The 26,377-nt window shown below is 44.0% G+C and overlaps 2 protein-coding genes and 1 non-coding gene across 13 annotated transcripts in view; 1 reads left to right on the top strand and 2 right to left on the bottom strand.

Moving 5' to 3' along the window:
* The first annotated feature begins 1,767 nt into the window (after positions 1 to 1,767).
* Nup54 (nucleoporin 54) lies at positions 1,768 to 20,167 on the top strand. 2 transcript variants are annotated; one of them, XM_017599341.3, is made up of 13 exons: positions 1,768 to 1,998; positions 2,594 to 2,755; positions 5,682 to 5,765; positions 5,854 to 6,006; positions 8,262 to 8,488; positions 10,213 to 10,400; positions 11,324 to 11,520; positions 12,757 to 12,811; positions 13,200 to 13,293; positions 15,881 to 15,988; positions 17,554 to 17,673; positions 17,937 to 18,047; positions 19,381 to 20,167. In XM_017599341.3, exons 1-13 carry the CDS (start codon positions 1,932 to 1,934, stop codon positions 19,507 to 19,509), a joined length of 1,695 nt encoding a protein of 564 aa, XP_017454830.1. In that variant the 5' UTR covers positions 1,768 to 1,931; the 3' UTR covers positions 19,510 to 20,167. The 2 variants fall into 2 exon arrangements, with proteins under 2 accessions (XP_017454830.1, NP_059057.1); NM_017361.1 differs by lacking the exon at positions 2,594 to 2,755 and having other exon boundaries at positions 1,866 to 1,998.
* LOC120096791 (small Cajal body-specific RNA 4) lies at positions 6,657 to 6,786 on the bottom strand. The gene has a single exon (XR_005493628.1). It is a non-coding gene; the product is annotated as a small Cajal body-specific RNA 4 (non-coding RNA).
* A 1,204-nt stretch (positions 20,168 to 21,371) lies between the features above and the next one.
* Positions 21,372 to 26,377, bottom strand: part of Art3 (ADP-ribosyltransferase 3) — an 82,225-nt gene continuing 77,219 nt past the window's right edge. For 8 of the 10 annotated variants that reach the window (XM_039091856.2, NM_001012034.1, XM_039091857.2 and 5 more), the window contains 3 exons: positions 24,567 to 24,620; positions 23,475 to 23,507; positions 21,372 to 21,762 (listed from right to left, as the gene is read on the bottom strand). In XM_039091856.2, coding sequence (XP_038947784.1) covers positions 21,632 to 21,762; positions 23,475 to 23,507; positions 24,567 to 24,620 — 218 coding nt within the window. In that variant the 3' untranslated portion in view covers positions 21,372 to 21,631. Of the gene's footprint in view, positions 21,763 to 23,474; positions 23,508 to 24,566; positions 24,621 to 26,377 lie in introns of those variants that run through there. The other 2 variants (XM_063273058.1, XM_063273057.1) reach the window with 1 other exon arrangement.

The raw sequence follows: 26,377 nt of genomic DNA on the forward strand, positions 1-26,377 counted from the left end.
GCATGCACATGACACATTCGCACGCACAATTTTTTGAGATGCCTCCACTGTGTATCCTAGGCTGGCCTCCCACTTACTCCTGCTCATGCCTCCTGGAAGCTGAGATTACGGGACATGCCCAAACGTGCACGCTTGCTTTGAACAACTGAACTCTGACCAGGACATTCTTTGGTCTACAACTTCTTCAAAGATTTTCTTATTGCTATCAAGAATGTATGAAATCCAAAAAGTAATGGTAATTTTTTTTAAATGGGGCTGAAGAGACAGCTCAGTCAGTACAGAGCTTGCTGTGCAGGTTTGAGGATATGAGTTTAATCGTCATCCATATTTAAAATCAAACAAACACTGGGCACATGGCATTCACCTGTAACCATTAACACTGGGCAGGCAGAATCAGGAGTCCCCTGGGGCTTGCTGGCTGGCTAGTCTTGCCAAATTGATGAGCTCTAGATTTAGTGAGAGACCTTGTATTGAAAAATAAGAGTAAACTAGGAGGGCACCCATGTCAATCTCTGGCCTCCAGGCCCATGTGCACATACATGCATGTGTGCCCTCTCATGTGCCCGCGCTCTCTCTCTCTCTCTCTCTCTCTCTCTCTCTCACACACACACACACACACACACACACACACACACACACACACAAGCACAAAGGATCCTGAGAAAACTAACACCATATCTACCACATGACCCAGCTAGGTCTATAAGGACTCCAAGTTAGCCTATCACAGAGACAGATGTACATCAATGTCTACTGAAGCACCAGTCACCAACACCAGCAAACCTAGCTGCCTAGCAACAGAGGGATGGATCAGAAAAGGTGGTATATATACTCAAAAGAATTTTCAACCCTAAGAATCAAGTTATGTCATTTGCACAGAATGAATATGACTGGGGATAAGTGAATTAAGCCAGTCACAGAAGGAAAAAACTTTTCATTTATGACTCCTAGGTTTAATTAAATACATAAACTCATATATATGGCATGGTAAATGAAATAAAACTGCTAGGGAACTAATGGGAGGGAGGGGGAGAAGAAAGAAAATTTAGGAATGGGGATATATGTTCAAAATACAACATATACTTGTATCAAAATGTTCTAATGTAACACAGTGCCATGTACAATAAATATTTTTAAAATAATTTGGGCGAAGTAGAGAAAAACCTTGTGTGAAGGTAGACTCCAGGATGTACCAGCGAAATGACTTTGGGGATGGCTGCTTAGCAACTCTCTTGTCTGTCCAAATTAGTCAAGGACAGAATCTTCTCTGTGGGATTGAGTGTTAAATGTTCCCCAGAAGTGGGATACAGGGTACAGATTTTACCAGTGAGAGGGCTCCTTTGCTTCATTCGGTTCAGCCACCCCCTCGCCCCTTTCTCGTTCAATAAGAATAGTGGTAAACTGAAACACAGCTGGGGATTAAGAGAATTATGCAAAAACGATTACTAGAGTGCATGCCACATAGTTAACACACGTGTTACCACCACTGCCATTATCTTTCCATCACTCTTGAATGCCTCTTTCCCAACTGCTTCATCTACTCAAACCTCATTTCCTCCGGGAAGGACCGCTCCTCAGTGGTAAGGGCAGCAGCACCTTCACGCGGTCTCCGCACCCTGTCACTTCTCTAAAGTGGCATCAGAGAGCCGGCAGACAACACCCCACGTCCAACTTGCCCTCATCTCCCCTTTCCTGTGACGTCCCACACCACGTGAAGCCACAACACACCCCCGGAAATGATCGGGTGGAGGCGTTCCCGTTCTACCCTCCACCCACTCCATCATCGCTTGGTTCCTCCCTCCTCCGCTTAGGCCAGGAAGGAGGCGGAACTAAAGGTACGGGCCCGACGTTTCCCAGCCGGAGGAAAGAGCGGAGAGCACTGGGCGTCGCGCCACCGGAGCCGGGGACCACTTAAGTGCTGCTCCCGCGACATGGCATTCAATTTTGGGGCTCCTTCGGGCACTTCGGGCACCTCTACAGCCACCGCGGCACCGGCGGGTGAGTCAGCCCTGGTCCTACCTTCTTCCTCCAAGGAACCGAAGCCTAGGGCCCGCCCCCTCGATCCGATCGGTCCGGCTGGGGGTCCCGGGGTTGCCCGGGCACTCCCGACACCTTGGGGACATTTGGAAAGGGCGGGCGGCGACGGCGGTGGTGGGTGGGTCTCAGGCTGCTCAGGCTCGGCCTGGGGATCACATGGCACGCTTATCCCGCGTGGCCCGGCCGCCGCGTTGCTTCCCGCCATTGGGGTGTTCGCCCGAGAGAGGCCGGAGGCTACGCCCCTCTCCCTTCCCGGGACCCCGTGTCCCCTCGTCCGCCTCTCCTCCCTGCCCAGACGGGTAAGGCTGCCCGCAGTTCCCTCTGTCCCCTCCCCAACCCGGGGGGGGGGGGTGCTGGACCCCGGCCCCTGGTGTCCTTCACTCCTTCTGTCTGTCCCCACCTCGACTTTCTTCCCCTGATCCGGTGCAGGTCAGGTTTGCTCACTCTGTGAAGCCTCTTGCTGATTCTTGTAATTCTTATCTTGCTTTCTTTTCCTTTTCTCTTCCCCTCCTCTCACCTTTTCAATTTTTTGTTTCTCTGCCTCCACGACTATCAGGATTTGGTGGGCTTGAGACTGCCAACTCCACCGCCAGTGGGTTTAATTTTGGGGGTTTCGGATTAACCGCTAACCCTGCAGTGAACTTTAATATTGGGAATTTCGGTGTTTCTACCACCTCGGCGACTCCGTTCAATTTTGGTAACAGTCTGGCGAGTGCAGGTAGATACTGCGGGTCATGTGTGTAATGAGTATGGGGGCTGGAGTCCAAGAATGTTCCGTTGTTTCTAGAGTTTGGGGGAATAAATGGCACGTGTCTAATAAGGAAGATCGAATCAAGTATATTTCAAGTTTTGACTGCCTTAAAAGATGTGGTTTTTGGAAACACTTAGAATACTTCTTTGTTGGATTTGCATTTAATCATACAGAGTGCAGCTTCAAAATGATAACTTTGGGATGGAATGCATTTGGAACGGAATGCCTTTTGAATCATTAGCTCTAGCATAAGGTCAGCGTTTCCCCGGGATTCTTGGACTCCTGCAGTCATTTTTCATTTTTTATACATATTTCATCGGGATTTCATCTTATTGTCCTTGTGTTTCCAAGAGAAACAAGTCTTATACGAACAGCAGTGACCTGTCTTGTTTTTCTAACATCAACTCAACACATTCGAATGTAGTCCTCAAGATACATAATTGTAGAAAGAATTGTGGATTCTTTGCTGGATTTTTGGGAAATTCTCCATGGTAGTTTAATTTACCAGATGACATTGAGTTCAAAAAAGTAAGGTTGACATCTTTACATTCAAAAAGAAGATGATGAAGTTTTTTTTTATTTTAATCTGTGGGTTGTTTGATGATCACTAAATTTTTTCAGAACATAAATATAGTGGATGTGTATATCCCAATTTAAGTTAGGCTTATGTGAGCTCAACATATGACCCTTAGAAAAATCTTGATCCTCAGCTGCTCGTATATGAATTTATCGTCCATAGTTTATGTTCCGTTAAGCCACTCCTGCCCTTGCCAATTATATGCATTTGGTTAACATTACCTCTAAACTTACTTGGAAAGTCAGGTATTTTTGTCCATTCACTTGGTTTTGCATTGTTTATGTCACTTTATCCTTTCAGTTGGAAATAATGTGGAAAATACTTGGTAATTCCAAAGATAAAGTGACTCACTGAGAAATATTGGAAGTGTTACATATCACCACCCCGTGTTTACATTTCCTAGTTTGCTTAAAATTGGCACTGGGCAAAACAAACCTTATTTTGAAATTCATGTTTTCAGAATAAAGCAAACCATATAGCTTAACAGCAACAAATAAACTTGTTTGTATTTGCTTGATTTCATGTCCATTTGAAGTTGTCACTGTTATTTTTCAGTTGTACAAATATAAGTGTGTTTCCATTGTTTTCAAATAGGTTAATTAACTTAGCCTTCAGGAAAGAGCTTTAAAAATTACATTTTTGTATCCATACAGATCTAATATTACTAATAGAGTATTTTTTTTTTTTTGGTTCTTTTTTTTCGGAGCTGGGGACCAAACCCAGGGCCTTACGCTTCCTAGGCAAGCGCTCTACCACTGAGCTAAATCCCCAACCCCCTAATAGAGTATTTTTGATCACTTGAAACATGATAAGATAGTGACTAGCATTTTTATTGTGTAGCCAACTTGAATAACATAGTTATTCTAAAGCAGGAAGTTAAAAGGGCTCCAAAGGCAGTAGTTATTTTAGATGTTTCATAAATGTTTAGCTGGCAATATTCAGTAGAGTCTATAAGTTACATGTGTGCAATTGCCTATTCAATAATTTTTAAAATCTGAATTGTATTGTTTAAGAGTTCAAGAGTACAGGATAGTGATGGACCACTTGCCTGCCTCGAGTGTGCAAGGTCCTGGATTTAAAACAGCACCACATTGATTAAAACTAATTTAAATTCTTCTCTCTAGAATGGCATCTCAGGGAAAAAGTTGTATTCCTCCTGATTTAGTATCTCTCTTTACGGGATTGCAAGCATATAGTACCATACCCATCTTCATTGCAATCTTGAAGAGGCTCTCTTATTACAAGAAATAGATGAGGTTCAGGTTAGAATCTCAGAAAGCCTGGAGTGGAACTCAGCACTTCGGGTTCAGATGTGTGCTGTGAGAGTCTTTGATAGCATATCTGTACCCAGGTAACTGCTGCCGATACTTTGTTTTAAATTAGTTTGGCATGTCATTCTAGTCATATATTTTAGATACTCTGAGACCGATTGTTTATAGATTTAATTAAAAATAGAACCTGTCAGCTTGCCTCAGTGTGATGCAGGCCCATGGTAGCCAAGGCTACCTGCTTTGCCATTCCTCTCGTTTTTTTCCCTTCCTTCAGAAAGACGTTCTTGTTTTATAGAGGTAAACATATTGGTATGTTTTCTTCGGATAGTTGTTTCACACAGATGGAGGGCAATGTAAGCTGACGTGATATAATTCAGGAAGATGAAGACCAGAGCTGGCAGAGCCATCTGCTGCCGTCCTACAGTTCGACTCCTTAAACAACTGAACCCATCGTAAAACAACCAAGTTCAACTAGGAGTTTTGAAAAGACTGGGTGGGCTATAGATGCAGTTGTAGTGGGGAACTTACCTAGCCCTTCATTCTCTCCCCACCGCTGCGACCGCCCCCAGCTTTTATGCAGAGGATCTAGATTTCCTATTTTTGCTGGGGAAGGGAAGACAGGAGTGGTGATGCTCTCACACACCTCTACAGTAGCCTTTTGGAATTCCCTTTAAACAGCTCCACTGTCAGTAAACAGTCTCATTAATTTTATTAGTCTAAATCGTATGGACACTTGAATTTGTAATGGCTAGCTTAAAAATAGATATATATAATTTTCGTCTTACGTTTTTATCAATTATGTTGCCCATTTAGTTAACGGAATACGTATTGCATTATGTTATTTCTGTGTAAAACACCTGGTTATTTATTTCTTGAGATGCATTGACCTTCTGATTAGTAATGTAGGATTTTTTTACTGATGTTGAAAACTGATAAAAATTTGGATCAACCTGTCCTTTATATTTAGCAAATACTTAGGAAACAATCTGAGGATGCAATGCTGTGTGCACAAACGGACCCTTATGTTTTACCCTTTTTTAATTAGGCGGGTTTGGCGGATTTGGAACAACAACTACAACTGCAGGCTCTGCATTCAGCTTTTCTGCCCCAACAAACACAGGCAGTACAGGTAAGAGGCTGTCGTAGGTCACCTAGAGATGAGCATGTGCTGGAGGTTAGTGTCTTTAGCTAATCCCCTTCTGGTTTCTCATTGAAAGGCCTTCTCGGCGGCACTCAGAACAAAGGTTTTGGCTTTGGCACTGGTTTTGGCACATCGACGGGTACTGGCACTGGTTTAGGCACTGGCTTGGGAACCGGACTTGGATTCGGAGGATTTAACACCCAGCAGCAGCAGCAGCAGCAGCAGACTTGTAAGTGGGATTGTAGCTTCAACCGTAAAACGGTGGCAGCAACAGCGATGCTTCAAATACAGATGGTCTTAGTTTTAAGGACTGTAAGTGTGTTCCAGAGAGTTCCAAAAGCCAAGTCTGTATTTATGCATGCTAGGAATTAGGAAAAACACTCACTGGCACGATTAGGACTGAAGTCAGGCCATGAAAATTAGTGATTTCTGTGTAGGGATAGGTTATTGGGTTATGTGCGTGGGCACAGCCCAGCCGTGTGATTATGTACGGGGCACACCCTGGCCGTGTGGAGGCAGATCCTGAGCAGGCCGCACACCTCCCGCACAGCACTGCTCCCTGGGGCGAGCTGCGAGCTGCTGGGAGCTTTCACGTAGTCTTTGTCATCTGTATCTCCTAGTTGTTGGGGCTCTAGGGGCGCATTTATGTACAGTTCAGTGTTTTATTTGTAAGTCTGAATCATAGGATATCCTTTCTCATGCGATGTACAGTATCTATGTGGTTTTGTAATAATGCTAATTGTTACTTAGATGAGTTAATTTATTACAGATTAAGAAGTAGGGTTGTTCATCTAGACTCTTTCATTCATTTGTTGAATTCATCTGTAAAGACCTTTATCTCACCTGTATGGTTGTTTGTTTGTTTGTTTGTTTGTTTTTTAATGTTGGGTAATACAGTCAGCCCTGTGATCCCGCCCCCAAATAAGGGCTTGTCTCTCCAACCCTTTGTTGCTAGGAGTGTATCAGCAAAATCTTGCTTCATCAGACTCAGGCTTCTGGGTCCTCTGTTTTTTAAAGTTAGGCTGTCAGGCATTTAAACTTTGTTTATTATGCACTTTGGCTCATTGTGAGTCAAGCATGGGCCTCTGGAAGCATTCTTAGCTGCTGGGAGCTAAGTTTTGATTGGATTATTTGCTTGATTTTTATTTTAATGTTGAATTTTTAATACATATTTTGGATATCAATATTTTATTGGATCAATTGTTACCAAAAATTTTATTATATTCTATGTTATCTTCATCTTGTAATTATTTTTGCTGTACAGAAGCTTCTTAATGTCACGGAATCTCACTTGTCAAACTTTATGTGTGTGAGCAAGTGAACACGTACACACGTGGCGGTCTTCCTTCCTTAACCATTCTCTACCTTATTTTTTGAGAGCAAGTCACTGGAGCTGTAACATGGTGAATTGGTTAGACCAACTAGTCAGCTAGTTCCTGGGGTTCCCCAGTCTCCAGGGGCCCCAGGGTGTGCTGCTGCACCTGCTCAAGTCTATAGCAGCCACCTTATCCACTGAGCCATCCTCCTCGGCCTGTTTGCATCCTAACTGAAGGCACGAAGACTCTGCCTTTACATTTATGATCCTCATTGAGAGTTACAGACTAGTTTCTCCATTTGAGGGGTTGGCTGATGTTTGCTAGCTGATTGATTGTTGCCTAATTCTCCTAATCTATCCAGTAAGATTTAGGAAGTGCCTCTGCCTCTTTGCTCTTCACCAAACACTCTTGGCTTTTGTCTTAGGTGACATCTGGTTATTCCCTGGACATAGTGTTTTCTGTTGGCTCTTTTCTTTTTTGAGACAGGGTCTTACTCTGTAGCCTAGATTGGCCTGGAATCACTATGTAGCCCAGGCTGGCCATAAACTCTGGCAGTCATTCTACCTATTTCAAGTCCTAGCTAGCATTACAAGTGTGAGGTACACACATGGTTGAACATGCTATTTTCAGTTTAACCCTCTCAGATACTATTTAAAGAGGAAATTGGATTGCAGCACTGTTTTGTTTTAAAGCCCTGCTTGTCTGAGATGCTGTCCGCTGCACTGTCTCTGAGGCATCTGGTCTCTGTGTCTGCTGGCTCTGACCGAGTTTCATCAGCCTGACTTTCTCTGTAACTATGCTTCAAGTGTGGGTGATTGTAGCACTGCAGACCACCCCCAGCCCCGACCTCAGCCCCCGTACTCCTGAGGGGCCATTGCACCTGAGAACATCCACAAGCTGTCGCTGCTTTCACCTGCCATTCAGCCATTTCCAGTCTGGGCCTCTGACTTCCTCAGAGGCTTTCTGGACAGACGGTACTTGTTGCTGTCCTTCTGTCCTGTCCTGTCCTGTCCTGTCCTGTCCTGTCCTGGCTGTACTCTCACCCATATGTAAGATAACACAGAAACCGATTCCATAAGTTGCAAAATGGACTGCTGGGAGGGAATGTTATTTTGCTACCATACCTTGGGTCTAAGTTTTCTGGGCTTGTTTGTTTTTTCTGCTTAAGCTTTAGGCGGTCTCTTCAGTCAGCCTGCACAGGCCCCTGCGCAGTCCAACCAACTCATCAACACTGCCAGCGCTCTTTCTGCTCCAACGCTATTGGGGGATGAGAGAGATGCCATCTTGGCAAAGTGGAACCAGTTGCAGGCCTTCTGGGGAACAGGAAAAGGATATTTCAATAATAACATTCCTCCAGTGGAGTTTACACAGGAAAACCCCTTTTGCCGATTTAAGGTATCAGCTGTGTCTTTGATCTTCATTTAAAGAGTGAATATATGATACTTTTAAATTAAAGTGACATTAAAAAGTGATTGCTTGGTTTTTTAGCATTTCTTGAGAATGGTGTGATTCTACTTTTTATTTGAAAATTACAAACATTTATAAAGTTAAAGTGACTTTCGAAAAGTATTGTGTATGATTGTGAGTGTTGTCATGGTGAGCTGGATCTGTGTACACACCTGAACCTCAGCTCTCAGGGCTGGGCATAGGGCAGAAGTCAGTGCTGTTCAGCTACAGAGCAAGTAAGAAGCCAGCCGAAGGTACATTAGACCATGTCTCAAAAAACCCAGGGCCTGAAAAGTGGCTCTGGGTGAGTGTGCATGCAAGCAAGCCTGGTGGCCTGACACCCCCCTCCCCGCCCCCAAACCACCAGGTAGGAGGAGACTGGTTCCTGAAAGTGTCCTCTGACCTCCATGTATGGGCCATGGCATGCCCCTTAAGTAAATATGAAAACAAAAAGCAAGAGAGAGGGGTCCTCTTGTGCTTGTCACCCACTGTAAAGGTCACTAGACTTGGGTGGTGTTCATTAACATGGGGGTGGGTACCTCCAAACCCAGGCATGGGCTTCTCCTTGGCATGTAAAGCCCGTCACTGTTGTTAGAACAATAAAGGCTGCTTTCTTTGTCCTGCCTCCCATTGTGCACAGCCACCTTACTGACATTTCAGGTAGTGTGCTTTCAGGATAGTGGAAATGTCAGGTACGCTTGTACTTGACTCTGTACTTGACAGTTTATTTCTCTTTCTTTCCTTTTTTTTCCCCAAAGAGGACCTTGCTGTAATAGTTCCAAGCTGACCTTGAATTCACTATGTAGCCAAGGCTAGCCTCAAACTCATGATCATCATACTTCAACCTCTTCTGAGTGTTGGGATTGGTTGTAGGGCTACACCACCAGTCAGCTGGCTGTACATTTGCCATAGCAAATCAATACATTATGATCAAGTTGATATTCACACTGCTTTTTTATTTGTGGGGGGTGCTTGGGAATCAAACTTTTATCATTGTTTAGCAATAAGATATATAGTAGTAAATGTAGGTTGAAGTAAGTATCCGTTTAAATGTTTCATCTTTTCTTAAAGGTTGCTCTATAACATACACAGTAAAATGTATGAATGAATGAACTTAAATACTTCTGTAAAAGTTGCATATATGTAGTACAAAGGGCAAAGGGCTCCTTTATCTAAGCTATTCTTATCTTAGCAGTGTGTAATTCTTCATATTAAATACTATGTAGTTTCATACTCATTTACACTATAACTTGTTTCATTAAGTTTTATTACATGAAATCATAACATTCTTAATATCATTATAACTTGACAGTGTCATTGTACATTAAACATGTACTATTTGTAAATTGTTTTTTAAATTTAGCTCAAGACTCATGCGTCAGATCTCTAGTACTTACACTTGGTCTGTCACTTCTGCAGTTATATTTATGACAGAGTTGTTTCAGGGTATGAGAAACCCCCCAAAATACAAGAATTTTTTTCAGAGAAAATTCTTTAGTTGAAGAGGAAATTTTAGTTTCATTCTCTTTATGTACTCTTTGGAAATGCAGTTTTTGACTGTAAATGGGATATCCTCAGGCGAGGAACGGTGGGAGATAACGGTCCCCTCGTTAGCACACGCTAAGCTGTCTAGTGCTAACACTTGTGTATACTTTCTGTCGTTTGCTCCACAGGCTGTCGGTTACAGTTGTATGCCCAATAACAAAGATGAAGATGGACTAGTGGTTCTAATTTTCAACAAAAAAGAAACAGATATTAGAAGCCAACAACAGCAGTTGGTAGAATCATTGCATAAAGTTCTGGGAGGAAACCAGACCCTCACTGTCAATGTGGAGGGCATTAAGACACTGCCCGACGATCAGTAAGTACACAGACGTCTGGGTTGTGCCGTTGCGGTTCTGTTGCTGCTGAGACACAAATCTCAGCAGAACGTTTCTTTAGGTGATTTTTGCATATTTATGGAACTGTTTAGGGGTTTTTTTACCCTTTTTGTTGATTGCTGGTGTTTACCCAGGAGCAGCAGGGAGCTCTGTGGCTGAGTACAGAGGACTGGAGTAAGGTGTGACTGGAGCCTTTTCAAAACCAACTCCGGTTTTTTGGTTTAGTTTTTGTTGCTGTTGGTTTTGGTGGGTTTGAGACAGTCTTGCTGCTTGGTGCTTGCTCTCTAGAGATGCACTCTGTAGCCCAGGTTAGCCCAATACTTGCAGTGCTCCTCCTGCCTTTCTCTTCCGTGCTGGGAAGGAAGTGTAACCAGGTCTGGCTTGATTACTCTGCTCATTCATGAACCGTGTGATTTGCTCCAGTTTCCAGGCCCTTCTGCCATGTTATTCCTGGTTGCAACATGCTGGCTTTCTTTTGGATAATTATGGTTAAACGACATATGTCGTTATTGTTGCTAATAACACCCAGCGACTGACTCAGGTTACTTCCTGGGTCTTGGCTGCAGCAGGCAGCCGTAAGCTGCTGGCAGTCTATGGGAGTAAGCAGTTCAGGGGTCGGGGTGAGGCAGAACATAAGCATTTGATATAGAGCTATACTGCTGAGCGAATCTTTTCAAAAAACACTTGTTATTTACCTGCCTCATGTTGGCTTTTGTCGTGTAAGTTGATTTACAAGTGTGCCCAACACTCCTAAGGTTCACTTTCCAAATTTAAAAAAAAAAAAAAGACTTATACAATCCATTTCCAATTTCAGCCAGCAGTTCTTTAAGACAATAGGCCATGTTGGTATGTGTGGCCGTGGATTATGTAGTTGGTGTATCATAAATCTGTTGTTTTCCTCCAGGACAGAAGTTGTCATTTACATTGTTGAGCGCTCTCCAAATGGCACCTCGAGAAGAGTTCCAGCGACAACGCTGTATGCCCACTTTGAGCAAGCCAACATTAAAACACAGCTTCAGCAGCTTGGCGTGACCCTTTCTATGACCAGAACAGAGCTGTCTCCTGCTCAGATCAAGCAGCTCCTACAGAACCCTCCTGCTGGTATGCGCTGGATGGAGCCAGGCTGGTCGGTTGCTAGTTCCAGCTATCCATGTCTGCTCGTTTAGAATGTGTTCTTGAATATTTATGTCTTAATCAGCTGTACTTTTAAATTATATAGCTAATATGTTTATTAGAAATTTTAGAGAAGGATAAAAATAATAATCCCTCTACCTATAGGTAAATCACTTGAAATGTTTTAGGTTCGTTAATCTCTGTTTTAACTGAGCACTGAAGTAAAACTTGAATGTTTTTGCACTTAAGAAAAGAGTTTAGATATCCTAAGTAGACTGACAATTCTCGGTCAGCTCCCTTCCTCCAGAAGCACTGGGCTGTGCTGACCCGGGCCTGTGATTTTACATGTAAGCGTGTGTAAGCGTGTGTAAGCGTGTGTAAGCGTGTGTACATGTAACAGAAAAGGCTCTGCACTGTCCATTGCTGCCGCCTGCCTTGTTACTTACAGATGCTCTTAGTATTTTTCCTGTTAGTACGTGAAGATGGATTTTATTGTAAACCCTATACAGTATTCATGTGTATATGTCTTTAAATTCCTCTTTGTCCCTGGTAGCAACCAGCAGTTAAATAATTAATATTTAGTCTGAGTTTTCCTGGTGACCAGGTTGAATGTCTTTTCACACTTGCTTGTGAATAGCCTTTTTCTGCCCTTCGCTGCTTTCCTGTGTGCCTTGTGGCTGTGTGTGGGCTCCACATTGTCTGTCACAGATGCCTCCTCTGCCCTTCGCTGCTTTCCTGTGTGCCTTGTGGCTGTGTGTGGGCTCCACATTGTCTGTCACAGATGCCTCCTCTGCCCTTCGCTGCTTTCCTGTGTGCCTTGTGGCTGTGTGTGGGCTCCACATTGTCTGTCACAGATGCCTCCTCTGCCCTTCGCTGCTTTCCTGTGTGCCTTGTGGCTGTGTGGGCTCCACATTGTCTGTCACAGATGCCTCCTCTGCCCTTCGCTGCTTTCCTGTGTGCCTTGTGGCTGTGTGTGGGCTCCACATTGTCTGTCACAGATGCCTCCTCTGCCCTTCGCTGCTTTCCTGTGTGCCTTGTGGCTGTGTGGGCTCCACATTGTCTGTCACAGATGCCTCCTCTTAGCAGTTATAAAATTTTTGCAATGATTTTTTTTAAGTAATTTCTCATGTGACTTCTGAACTGTATCTAATGGGAAAACATTTCCCATACAAACATAGACTCAGAAAATTATATGTTCTAAAAGAATATTTTTGTCTGTGGTAGGTGTTGATCCCATTATTTGGGAACAGGCCAAGGTGGATAACCCGGATTCTGAAAAGTAAGTGTGTCGCCATTATTTTCTGTACAAACTGATCCTTACCAGAACGGATGCGCACAAAGGTGGGCAGTTGGTTATGCTCTTGCATTGAAGAGAGTTATTTTCATTCTTTCTAAAACAGTTCTGCCATGGTGAGCAGCATGCTGAGGTGAAACTTGGTAGGGGTGGGGAAATCTGACTCTAGTCACCTGCTTGCACTTACGATGCAAGCTTTTGACTGAACTGTATTTCCTTATTCATAAAATAGGGAAGCTGAATAAAATAATGTGGTAACTATTGATCTTAGTGCTGTGGGTTTGAAATTCATCGTAAAATTGCCTGCAGTCTATTATGAAATACATCTTGTTGGTTTTAGCAGTGCATCCTGAAAAGTGACCTTGCATTTCAGATTAATTCCTGTTCCAATGGTGGGTTTCAAAGAATTGCTTCGAAGACTGAAGGTTCAAGACCAGATGACTAAGCAGCACCAGACCAGATTAGATGTAAGAGCTTACTTTACGATCTCGTGCTCTCTCTCTCTCTCTCTCTCTCTCTCTCTCTCTCTCTCTCTCTCTCTCTCTCTCGGGAAGGAAAGCAGAGTTAGACCTTGACCATGTACAGGGAACTACTCCACTGCAGACCACGACTCTGTGCATCTGCCTTCCTTATGGCAGTAGATCCCCTCCCACCCACATACAGACCTTTATAAAAATTGAATGTGTGTGACTTTACCTACATAGATGTCTATACACCACATTGTGCAGCCAGAAAGTGTGGCAGGCACCTGGGACTGGGATTGAATCTGGGTGCAAGTGTGAGATTGGACCTTCGTTCTTTGGAAGGACAGCTAGTGCTCTTAACACCGAACTAACTCTGCAGCCCCATACATTTGATTTGATTGACTTATTTTATGAGTTTAGATTTATAGCCTAGATTTATTCAAGGTCACCTTTGTTTTTTTTTTAATCCAGCTTCTTAGTAGATCCAACCTTGATTAACTTCTAAAGTCACACAAGACCTAGTGCACTGTGGGTATTCTGACTGCGGGCTCGCTTCCATATTCTTTTACGTGCAGTTCCGATTTCATAAGACAGAGGAGCGAGCTTACTGTGTATGAAGCACTCTGTCTGTCAGGCAGTTCTGTGAATGCACTTCTCCTTTTCCACTGATCCTGCATTTGTGTAGCCACTGTGCTTCCTACAAATGTTTACACTTAATTATTCTTTCTTCTCAGCATTTCTTTATCCCAAAATTCCAGTGTGTTTTCTCTTGTGGCACACTTTCCAGATACTTCATTATGTTAGGCCACACACTAAATTCATGAGTGTCACCTTTAGTGTGAACTGTTCCCTTCCAACTCTATGTAGCCAAGAATGGCCATGAACTTCTAATTCCCCTGCCTCCACCTCTGAAGTGCTGGGATTGTACGTCACTACACCTAGCTAGACTTGACTTTTAATATTAACTCATTTCATCCTTGAATAACACTGAGGCTGTCTGTGCCCTTTAAACTAGTTTTAAGATATTCCTTTTAAAAATCTTGTACATTCCTTTTTTGGCTGATTCCCAGATTGTTAATAAACGTGGATGATGAACGTCATTTGTTATGTCACAATGTCCTGGTGTTTCATTAAAGAGTAATAAACCCAAACCCGGTGCTACAGGCCTGTAATCCCAACTACTTGGAAGGCTTAGGCAGGAGGATTGCAAGTTCAAGGCCATAATGGGCTGAGGGTTTAAGTTCCCTTAGGTTCATTCAGTTCCCCAGTGTCCTCATCTCCAGAGGGGGCATACTGAGATAGTCCAGCTTCTTTGTTCTGCCTTTTAACACTCCCGTGGTGTAGAACTGAATTATGACAGGGACAGGTGCAGGATTAAACCCGATCAGAATGCTCAACAGAGTGTGCCCTGCTGGGCTGTTGTGACAGTGCTGAGCATTGTGACCTGATTTCCGTCCCCAGAACCCAGGTGAAAACCAGGCATGACGGTGCTGTAATCTCCGTGCTAGGGAGGCAGAGGTAGGTAAACCTCTGAAGCCCACTTCAGCCAGACCTGTGAGAGTTCTTCATCTCAAAAAATAAAACACACCACACCTGAGGTTGTACCCTGGCTTCTGCACAAACATGTGCATTGTATTCAAAGAAAACGTGTGAGTACACACAAATTAAACCTACGCTGTTAAGAGTAAGATGGCATCGGACGGGACTGGAGAGATGGCTCAGTGGTTAAGAGCACTGGCTGCTCTTCCAGAGGTCCTGAGTTCAAATCCCACAACCACATGGTGGCTCACAACCATCTGTAATGGGATCTGATGCCCTCTTCTGTTGTGTCTGAAGACAGCTACAGTGTATTCATATTCAATAAATAAATCTTTTTTAAAAAATTACTCATACTCGTAAAAAAAAAGAAAAGTTAGCGTAGGGCAAAGTGAGGACAGACAGAAAACATCACTGACCAAGGACAAGAAAATGATTCACTTGTAGGATTCTTACCATTCCCTTTTGTCCCCACTCTGATTGCCCACTCCAGGCATTCTATGCCAGTGTGTGAGCTATACTGGGTCCCAGCCCTGACAGCTTCAGACTGGCTGCCCATGAAGCCAAGCCACACCCGCATCGCCTCACAGACCTGAACATTTCCCCTTCAGACCTGGCTATTGGTTCTGTTCCTAAATAGTACTCAGAGACCTTATTTCTGAAGTGTCGTTGTCTTTACAGTATGTTGTCTCATCACTAAATGTCTAAAGAAATCTTTGAATAATACTTTTTTTTGGTGGGGAGGGGTACGTAAGAGAAGGAAACCTAACGTACAGAATTATGGGGCAAGGTAAAGACTCAGCAGTTAAGAGCACGTACTGCCACGGAGCTTACTACTGCTAGGGGGAGCCAGTATACTCTCTGGACGCTAATGCACACGTACACACGTACAAAGAAAAAGAATTTAAAAAATAATAAAATGCAGAATTAAAGACAGTTACGTGTCGAGAGATGGATCGCAAGGTTGTCAGATTGGGCGTGGACAGGTGGATGTGCCTGTTAAACAGCTGTTGTGTCCTACTTGATTTATCCTCAAAAACATTTCTTTCAACAGATCATATCTGAAGATATTAGTGAACTGCAAAAGAATCAAACTACAACTATGGCCAAAATAGCACAATACAAGAGGAAACTGATGGATCTCTCACACAGAACCTTACAGGTTACAATCGAAATCCCCAATGTTTTTAAGATGTTTGATATGAAATATAGGCCAAATAAGGAGGTTTTTTTTTGTTTTGTTTTGTTTTGTTTTGTTTTTTTTGTTTTTTAAAGAAGGAAAAGACCCCACCCCCACCCCCAGAAAAAAAAAATCATACAGGTGGGAGGTGAGAGAAAAATATTCTAAAGTTCACTTCTTATCAATAGGGAAGGTACAAGAAAAGGTAGAAAATCACCCATTCCTGGTTCAGAAAGTAGAGAACATTTTCGATTGCCAGGAAAGGGCATGTGACCGTGTATTAATGATTAAAACCAGTTACCAGTTTAACAGACAGAAGGAAGGAAACAACAACAAAACCTGGAGTCATGAATTGTCATGAAAGCAAGCGCCACACATCAGCTTCAAAGGGATGCACGCCAAAGCCAAACAGGGCCAAATAGAGACAAGGGTAAGCTTGAAGCAGAGGGCGAGGAGTCAGTGAGTGACGGCTTCAGAGTAACAGTGGGCAGGGAGAGATGGCCAGCATCAGTGACAAGCGTTGACCTAAATACACGGGGGCCTGAGTAATAAAGATGGTGTGCACTTTCAGATTTGGAACCTAGGAAAGAACATAAGAATGACCAAAGGGAGCAGCAGGGCGAGCTGCTAAAGACCACGAGGAGAAAGAACCCCAAGAGCACCTCATTCCGTTGTTAAATTCTAATAAAAGGCTAATTCTTGTCACTAATCTTTCTGAGGAAAAATGTTGATGACTTCCTTTTTTCCCTCTTTGAAAATTTTCATTGAGATATAATTTGCATACCATATATTTAGCCCACTTAAAGGTCGTATCGTCCATGAGTCGATCCGTTAGGATGTTCTTATCCTACAGAGAATCCCCAGGCCTCTCAGGAGCCACTCACCTGTTTAGCCCACATTGTGGGGAACCTTCTACCAGTGCTTGGCTGCGTATTTAACACGGAGAGATACTCACGTGACTAGAAAGCTAGAAACTTGACATCGGGAGTGACTACATCTGGATGTTGTGAGGCATGCATATAATCTTAGCACTTCTGAGATGGGCAGGAGGATCAGGAGTTGAGGGTCATCTGCAAATCAGGCTTGAGGTCACCTTGTGCTACTTGAGATTATAACAAATGATTTTTGTTTACCTTTTTCAGTATTTGAGTTCAAAAAAGGTAAATTTACAGACAGCATTTTTAGTTGTGTTTCTATATGTTTTATACAAAGATATTTTCTATGACGTGAAAATTAACTGGAATGCAGGCATACATGTAAAGCGCTTTATTAACGAGTAAGCATAAAGCGCTTGCTTTTTTTGTTTTTTTAATGTTTTGGGTTTTTATTGTTTGTTTGAGTCAGGGTCTCAGCTATGCAGCATGGACTAGCCTGGAACTCTCCTTGTTCCTCAGGCTAGCCTCAGGTTTGTGGTCCTCCTACCTTAGCCTCCCAAGTGCTAGGATTTCAAAGCACCCTGAATTAGTTTCCAGCCAGTTTTTAACAGCAAGTCATAATGGATTTTTTTAAATGTTCTACTAGATGGTACTGGTGTCTGTCTTTTATAGGTCCTAATCAAGCAGGAAATCCAGAGGAAGAGTGGCTATGCCATCCAGGCTGAGGAAGAACAGTTGCGGGTTCAGCTAGATACGATTCAAGGAGAGCTGAATGCACCCACTCAGTTCAAAGTAAGCACTTCTAAGTCTGCCCAGCCAGGTTGTTTAAGGTGGGTCTGTCACAGTTGTCCCATCACAGGAATTCTGTATTGAGTTGTGTTCTTAAGCATTTGTTTGCATTAATTACAACTCCCTAAGTTCTCAGTCATGCTTCATTAATGCTTCAAATCAAAGAACTAGGAGTTTGAACAGAGGTTCTGCAGCCATTGTCTTTGGGAGTAGCTGTGATTGTCTTTAGCTGTGATTGTTAGCATTTGTCTCTGACTCACTTTTAGGGTCGACTGAATGAACTGATGTCCCAGATCAGGATGCAGAATCATTTTGGAGCTGTGAAATCTGAAGAAAAGTATTACATAGATGCAGACCTATTACGAGAGATCAAGCAGGTACGTGTCGGTTCACAACTCAGTATCTGTCACAGCAGAAATACTCACTCATTAGAATGTAGAGGAATTGTAACTTTCAGGCACCTTAAGTAACAAAATATAAAAACCTTGCTTCCTCAAAAAATTAAAAGTAGAATCCCCATGTCATCTAGCAGTTCTACTTATTTTTGAGAGACAAGGTCTCACTATGAAGCCCTGGTTGGCTTAGAACATACTATGAAGACTAAGTTGGTCTTGAACTCACAGAGATCAGTCTGCTTCTGCTGATCAAGTGCTGAGATTCAGTGTATGTGCACCATGTCTACCCAGTTCTGCTTCTATATATATACTCCCCAGGTAGTTGACAGCAAGTATCTGACAGACATTTATATACCTGTGTACATACACAAAAGTGGAGCGTTCCTCCTAAAGAGGAGAAAATTCTGACACATGCAACAACATGGGCTGAAATATGCAGTCATACAAGGACAAGTGTTGTATGATTCCCCCTCCTGTGACTCAGAGTGACAGATGGCCAGTGATGGGAAAGCACACAACATCCCTGTACTAAAAGTGTCCACATAGTGTTCCAACAATAAGGAGCCAAGCATCCCCCGGGATGTCTAGCTATGGAAGTGTCAGAATGTAGGCGGCCGCAGTAAAGGTAAATCCCAGGCTTCCCCAGATCCTCAGTTGCATTTCTCACGATCCAGAATGGTGTGTGTGGGTGTGTGTGTGTGTGTGTGTGTGTGTGTGTGTGTGAATGTAGGCGGCCGCAGTAAAGGTAAATCCCAGGCTTCCCCAGATCCTCAGTTGCATTTCTCACGATCCAGAATGGTGTGTGTGTGTGTGTGTGTGTGTGTGTGTGTGTGTGTGTGTGTGTGTGTATTTTTTTTGGGGGGGGTTCTTTTTTTCGGAGCTGGGGACCGAACCCAGAGTCTTGCGCTTCCTAGGCAAGTGCTCTACCACTGAGCTAAATCCCCAACCCCGATGTGTGTATATTAAATTGAGAAGCTGGGATTTGGGATGTGGCTCAGTAGGTAGACAGCTTGCCTGGTAGTTATGGAGCCCTGTATTCAAGCCCCAACACCACATTAACAGAGGTAGTGTGCACCCATAATTCAGCCTTCGGGAAGCAGCAAGGACAGGAGTTCAAGGCCCTGTCTGAAAATACAGATCATATTTGAGTGATGTTGTTGATCCATACTTGTTTGGTTTTACCTGGTTTCAGGGTGTCTTGTATGGCTGGACAGAGCTGTCTCACTGTGCATGTTTTACTAAGTCTTATATTGTGAGTGGTTTGCAGTTTAACAGAACAGTGCACTCATGTTTTATTTTCCTTAATTGATTCTAGCATTTGAAACAGCAACAGGAAGGCCTTAGCCACCTGATTAGCATCATAAAAGACGACCTGGAAGATATCAAGCTGGTAGAGCATGGACTGAATGAGACCATCCACAGCAGAGGCGGGGTCTTTAGCTGACCATTGCGCTGTCCAGAGGTTCATAAAGCTGTCTGCTTGCTACGTCAGGCCTTCTTTACGATGACCACATGGACAGGAAAAGGGTTCTTTTCCTCACTGGGATGTTTGAGGCTCCTCAGAAATTACTGTACATTAAATCTGAAATGGTCACCACAAAGCTCTTCAAAGAGAGTCTTTGAAAAGTTTTTGTCTAAAAGCTGTATTTACTTTTTGAAAAGTATTACCCAGAGCATAAACACTGTTGTTCATTTTATAACAGCGTTAAGTGTGGTCGTGGGGCTTGGTGGTCATTCTCCACTCTTCCCATAGCACAGGATGAGGCCGAGCTGCTTCCTACGTAACACGACAAGCTAATCCCCTGCCAGTTGGAGACTGTTCAGAGTCTGTTCAGAGTATAAATGCGTCTCAGCTTCTATATCTGTGAAATCAGCTGTGGGAGTAAAGAAAATCCCAAAGTATTTAATGATTTGTGTGGTTTTCCTTTTGTTCTATAAAGACTTGAAAATATATTTTTATATTATTTTACTTATTTAGAACTTACAGAAAATACCTAACCAGTTAGGATATAACAAAATCACCACTTTTGCAAGCTTTTTTTTTTTTAATTTTTATTTCTAAAAATGAAATCCTTAAAATAAATTGTTAAATTGTAATTTTATGTAATTCTGTCTGGTGTTTTATTTAAGGACTTGTCAGTGCTGACATATTTTGACTAGGGGTTAAGAAATGAAAGTCGGGGTTGGGGATTTAGCTCAGTGGTAGAGCGCTTGCCTAGGAAGCGCAAGGCCCTTGGTTTGGTCCCCAGCTCTGAAAAAAAGAACCAAAAAAAAAAAGAAATGAAAGTCATCATCTAGGGTGAAGAATTCCCCCATTTCTTAAGATCTGAAAACCGTGGCAGAGTCCAACAGTGTGTTATTCTCCCACAGTCTGCCAGCTTTACATACAGCTTCTGACTGCGAACGGACCTGGGCTTCGGCCTGTTGGTACCTCTCCAAACCCTGCAGTTGTGTGTGTGAGTGTGTGTGTGTGTGTGTGTGTGTGTGTGTGTGTGTGTGTGTGTGTGTGTGTGTTGCTTTGGCTTACACTGAGGGTGTTAGGAGAGAGCACCCTGACTCTTGTCATATTAACATGGGGGCAGTAGGGCAGTGCGGTGTGTATAGAACCCTGCTGAAGCGGAATTGGCTATATTATTGTAGAGACTAAACTGCTCTCCAGTTGGCAGCTAGGGTTTGTAGTTACTGTGTTTGTGCCTTGCAAACATAGCAGCACTCTCCCCGGGTGTGTGCTTTTGTTTTTGTTTTCAGTCTCACTTCCCTGCTTGTTGCAATTCCAGTGGCTTTTTCTCTTTGCATGAGCTTGTTATCCTTGGCTCAGAAGATAGGCCTGTTCTCATCTTTGGAGCCTAGGGCAGAGAGGGCTTTCCGGTGCTCTGCACACCTCCTGTAGACAGCTGAGCCCTTACTCGGGCGGATGGTGGCTGAGGGAGCTCATCTCCCCTGTAGCACGTTTGAAGAGTGCTGGTATAATGGAGGTATGGGTGGGCCTCTAGGGCACTGCCAAGTTCTTTTGGTGAGGAGGAAAGACAGAAGGCAGATGCACAGAAAAGTAACCACTTTCCTGAAGCAAGTGGGACCAAGGGATCCCAGAGTGGCCCTTCCCACTGTCCCTAAGTGGCCTCCTCCGACTGCAGTTCTCTCCCAGCTCTGTTTCCTGGCAACAAGAGGCTGCCTGTGGCAGCTTGCTGTTACTTTCCCTGTCCACCCAGTTATTTGAAGTCTGACTCTTCATCCTGGCACTAAATTCATGTTAATCACTAACATTAGTAATAGATTTTTAATATTTGGAAGTTCTACAGGAAAATATTTAGTAAACTTAAACTTTTTATTGAATCCAATCTAAGTATACAGCTTTGGGATTTTTGCAGTCCTAAAATTAATACAGAAATGAAAAGTTAATTCTATGACACTGTCTGGACCAGCTTTTTAACTTGCAGAACAAGGCACAAATATACAGTTCTTCTTTTACACAGTGAGTCTGTCCAAAGGAAAACTATTTTTTTCTCTGGACCTCCTGTGGGATCCCCGTAGCATCTTTCAGATAGAGAATAAGGTAGCGTTCCAAGCTATAGAGCGATGAAGTCCACAGCAGCAGCGATGAGTAAAATGGTGGATGCTGTGTCTGACGGAAGGAGCCGATGGCCAGAGGATGACGAAGGATGGGACTTCGGACCTGGAACCGGAACCAGACCTGGAGCTGTTAAAAAGAACACAGTCAGGGACACGTCACTGTGGTCCGTGCTGGGCATCCACCGCCTGTGGCAGGCAGCGCACCAGGCTCAATGAGAAAGCTCAGCCGGACTTGGGCATACACATGCAGCCTCGAGGTGTCAGGCTGCCCTTCCAGATGTCTCATCAGGGCTCACTGTCTGGGCCTTTTTTTTTTTTAACTCAGAATTCATGGGTTTGTTTGTTTTTTTTTTTTTTAAATCTATACAGGCAGCCAAGATAATTATTTCTCATTCAGGCACTCCAGAATTTCTTTGAAATTCTCTTTCCATTTGCTTTAAATCATGCTCAAGTGTCTTGTTTCAAAGGAGACAGTGCATGTGTGCGCGTACATGTGTGTGTGTGTGTGTGTGTGTGTGTGTGTGTGTGTGTGTGTGTGTTCAGGCTTTGGAGGAAGCTGGGTCCCTTTCCTCTGGGCTAGCAGGGCCATCGGCTTGTTTTATTGGACTCAGGTAATTTACACCTTGTTTAAGCAGACTGCATGGGGAAGGGAAAGTTCTCTGGGGGTTCTTCTGACCAGAATAACCAGTCAGGATTCGTGCAGGAAGCCAAGAGAAGCAGCAGTGAGTTTTCTAGATTTTCATGTCAGTTTGCATGCCAGAATAGCTAACATGCTGTCCTGTGGCTAGAGGTGAACAGGCAGGTCATCAGGACGCTGCTGCAGACGGTAGTGCACGTGTGGGGAGGTCTGCACTGAGAAGCAGTCCTGACGTTGTCCAGGGTGGGTCCAGGCACCAACAATGGATTCCAGTGATTGAACTCCAGCCCTACATGAGCTAACGCCAACACTTAAGGAATATTTCTTTGTTTCGTTGCCTGCCTGCCTGCCTTCCTTTCCTTTTCCTTCCTTCCTTCCTCCCTCCCTTCCTTTCTTTCTTTCTTTCTTTCTTTCTTTCTTTCTTTCTTTCTTTCTTTCTTTCTTTCTTTCTTTCTTTCTCCTGTTAGGCGCTAGATCTGAAATGCTTGGGGTAGCCTTATACAGTGCAGCATAGACTTACCCTCTGCAGATCTCAAGTGTGCCACCAGACATACAACCTGGAGCAGTTTGCCATATAAACTAAGTATATTCTGAAAGTTTTAATTAACGCTAGACAGTTTTTATCTGTCTGCTGCTTCTTCGCTTTGATCTTATAATGGGCTAGCTTCATGTATGCCCTTAACCCAGATTTTCATATTGACTCTGTTTATTAATTTAAGCTTTGTGCATTGAGACATACAACTGAACTATGCTGATTCCTTTACAGGTCCATCTTACTGGGGATCCTTTTCAGGCTGCTATAAAGGTTTAATGAAACACTGTTGGAGAAGGATAGCTTGAGAGAACTGGAAATGTTCTAAATGCAGTCTCTAGACAGTTCATAGTCATTTAAAGGAAACAGATGGGGCTGGAGAAATGGCTCAGTGGTTAAGAACACTTGCTCTTCCAGAGGTTCTGAGTTCAATTCCCAGCAGTTCACAACCATCTGTAATAGAATCTGATTCCCCTTTCTGGTGTGCTTGAAGACATAAATAAAGCTTTAAAGTAAACAGGTGCCCTGACTACATCCACACACGTATCTGGGTGTTAGCACATTGTTAAGGTGCCTCAAATGCATGCAATGTCGCCTTTTAGTGAGAAGAAAGTTAGCTTGACGTTTTCATGTTCAGAGCAGTAATCAAAGAAAAGAAGGTATCTCTTACTAGGAACGTTGGCCTTTCCTCGATTTCTGTCTTCTACAACACAAAGAGATACTGAGTTACTGAGTTTATCCAGACAAGAAAGATCTCATAAAGATGAAGCAAACTTGTTCTCCCCTTGGGAGAGGGTGTAAAGCCAAGGGAAACTGGTCCAGAGACACGTGTGAAGATAGGGAAGGGTTTAATTTTACCCATCTGCTCTCTGAAAAACTGTCCCCATGAATGTGTGTGTTTTCGTTGAATGTGAAGTTTGTTTACTGAAAAGAGCTTTTTTTTTCTGTGTACTGAGCTCAGATTGCCAAGCATAGGTGCCAAGCACCCGTCTTCTGCTTACAGAGTGCCACACGCAGCACATCACGACAGCCCTGTGTTGTCTTCCCATAATCCTATCATCGGACAGAGCTGACACTTCAAGGGGGCCGCTCCTGCCATCTGGGGTGGGGAGGAGCGGGGGCTGGGGAGCAGGGGGGCGGATCCATGTGATCCCAGCTGCTGTGCTTTACCACCACCAGGTGTCTAGCCTTGGAAAACTGACTTTCCACAGCTTCATTCACTGATTCTAGTTGAGTCCTGCCTCAATCGAGCTTGGCAAGAACAATCTCTACGGTGCTGGGTTATATGACACCAGCCTCTAAAACCTTTCCAGGAGAGGTAGAGGGCATTGTCCCAGCCTGTTGAGGAAGGGAGGGCATGCTGACACAGGACTGGTCCTACATGCCAGAAGGTTCTCATTCCCACCCTCAATAGTATATTTTTGCGTCTACAGACACCCTACAGTTCCTGACTTGTTCCGGAAGCACAGCTGGATGCTCCTGTCCACCAACCCTTTTCTAGGCTGTAGCAGCCTGCTCACACAGACATGAGTTCTCAGCACATGTGTGTGTGCATATGTGTGTGTGTGTACGTGCATGCATGTGTGTGTACGTGCATGTGTGTGTATGTGTGTGTATGTGTGTGTGTGTATGTGTGTGTATGTGCATGTGTGTGTCCACGCGCAGGCAAGATGTCTTCCCCCACCCCCTGTCCCTAAGCTATCTGAGTGACGACGGTAAAGAACTTAGAATCCCATAGCCTCTGTCCCCAGTGGAAAATTACCAGGCTTTTCATCTGGCAGGAGGGGATTTTCCTCTCCTTGTAGCACTTTAATTTCTATACAGGAAAACAAAAAGATTTTTAATTAATAAAAATGACCACTTTTACTCTTTTACTACTGTGTGTTGCAATCAATAGTTTGTGTCATCAGAGTCTCCTAGGTTCTAAAAGGTGGAAACATCTGTACTTTAGGATGGGAGGGTCTAGGAAAGTTAAGTAATTGACACAGATACCACAGGCAGGCGGCAGAGGGGGACTGCTAACACCAGGCTGTCTACAGAGCTCATGTTTGTTCCCACACTCAGTTTAGAGGCCGCTTTACTGACAACCTTCAGACTCAGACTATGAAGACCCCAAAGAGGGTAGCGCACAAAGGCAGGAAGTGATGTAGGGGAGCAGGGTGGATCCACTCTATTATCGGTGCCGGCCTGGATCGGTACGAAAGCATTGCTGGACCTGCTCTCTGTCTCTGTGTTCTGAGGTAACGCTGACTGTACTGCTTCTGCATGGCCTACTGTTTAAATAGACAGCAGTGTTTGGCCAAGGTCAGAACGATGAATGTAATTTGGCACATGCTAAGTTCACTGGGAATGGAGCTCAACCGTAGAGCCCGACCTTGCGTGCTTAGCCTGGGCTCAGTCCATCAAATAATTAAATGAATAAGTAAGTATATTAACAGATGGCCATGGCCATAATTAACAAAATCTACAGAAAAATATCTTTTAGGTCACTCTATGATCCCAAGGGGAGGATACGAAACACTGGGTTGTGGTTTTATACTCCTATGAGGTTACTTCCGAAAAGGGCAGTCACATTTGAAAGACGGCAGTTCTGAGACACAGAGGCGTCGTGACGGTGGAGCACTGTCTGATAAAGTGTGCCCTCTTGTATTCCACCACCCCAGCAGCATAAAGTGCTGAGGAGCTCCTCATCTCTGACTGCAGTACCTCAGCCCTCAGTGCTTGCTCTCAGCCACCCTCTCATAATTCTCTTTCTCCTTTTTCAAGACAGGGTTTCTCTGTGTAGCCCTGGCTGTCATGGAACTCACTTGGTAGACCAGGCTGGCCTCAAATTCACAGTGATCCGCCTGCCTCTGCCTCCCGAGTGCTAGGACTAAAGGCGTGAGCCACCAACTAACTGCCCAGCACCCCTCAGACTTTTTAAAAAATACACACTTTCCTGGTTTGCTCTGAAAAGCAGGAAGCACCTGCCATGGTAACTATTGTGGAAAACACTGAGGAAATGCAAGCATTGGGGAAGAAATAGGAAAAGACCAAATTCAACAGTCACATGATTGTGTCCAAGGTTCTTAGACCTTGGGAGTGTGTTGTCTCTGACCCCATGTTGGCATTTTTTTGCCTTCTAGTGTGTCAACCATTGCTTATCAGGAAGTAGGAAAAAGTCCTGGAATTTCATTTTCTTTTTTCTTTTTTTTGGAGCTGGGGACCGAACCCAGGGCCTTGCACTTGCTAGGCAAGTGCTCTACCACTGAGCTAAATCCCCAACCCCGGAATTTCATTTTCTAAGTAAGAAAAGAACTTCTGTGAGCTCTGGTTGCCTCTGTGTCATGCGCTCTTGGCTCTTGGCTGCACCGTGTGCACCGAGGCTTTGGGCTTTTGGTGGCACAGTTCTGGCTCCACGAGCCCACACGGCTCATGCCCACACCAAACCAGAGTGAGTAGCACCTCACGGAGCTGTGCTTTGTTACTCGCAGGTCCCAGATAACAGCTGTGTGCCTGCGTGCCTGGCCGGCGTGAGGAGCGGTTTCTACAAGAGCAACATTAGCTTCAGGAAGGCCTGCAACCAGGTTCCAG

This window comes from Rattus norvegicus, chromosome 14 (assembly GCF_036323735.1).
Source record: "Rattus norvegicus strain BN/NHsdMcwi chromosome 14, GRCr8, whole genome shotgun sequence".
Lineage (NCBI taxonomy): Eukaryota > Metazoa > Chordata > Mammalia > Rodentia > Muridae > Rattus > Rattus norvegicus.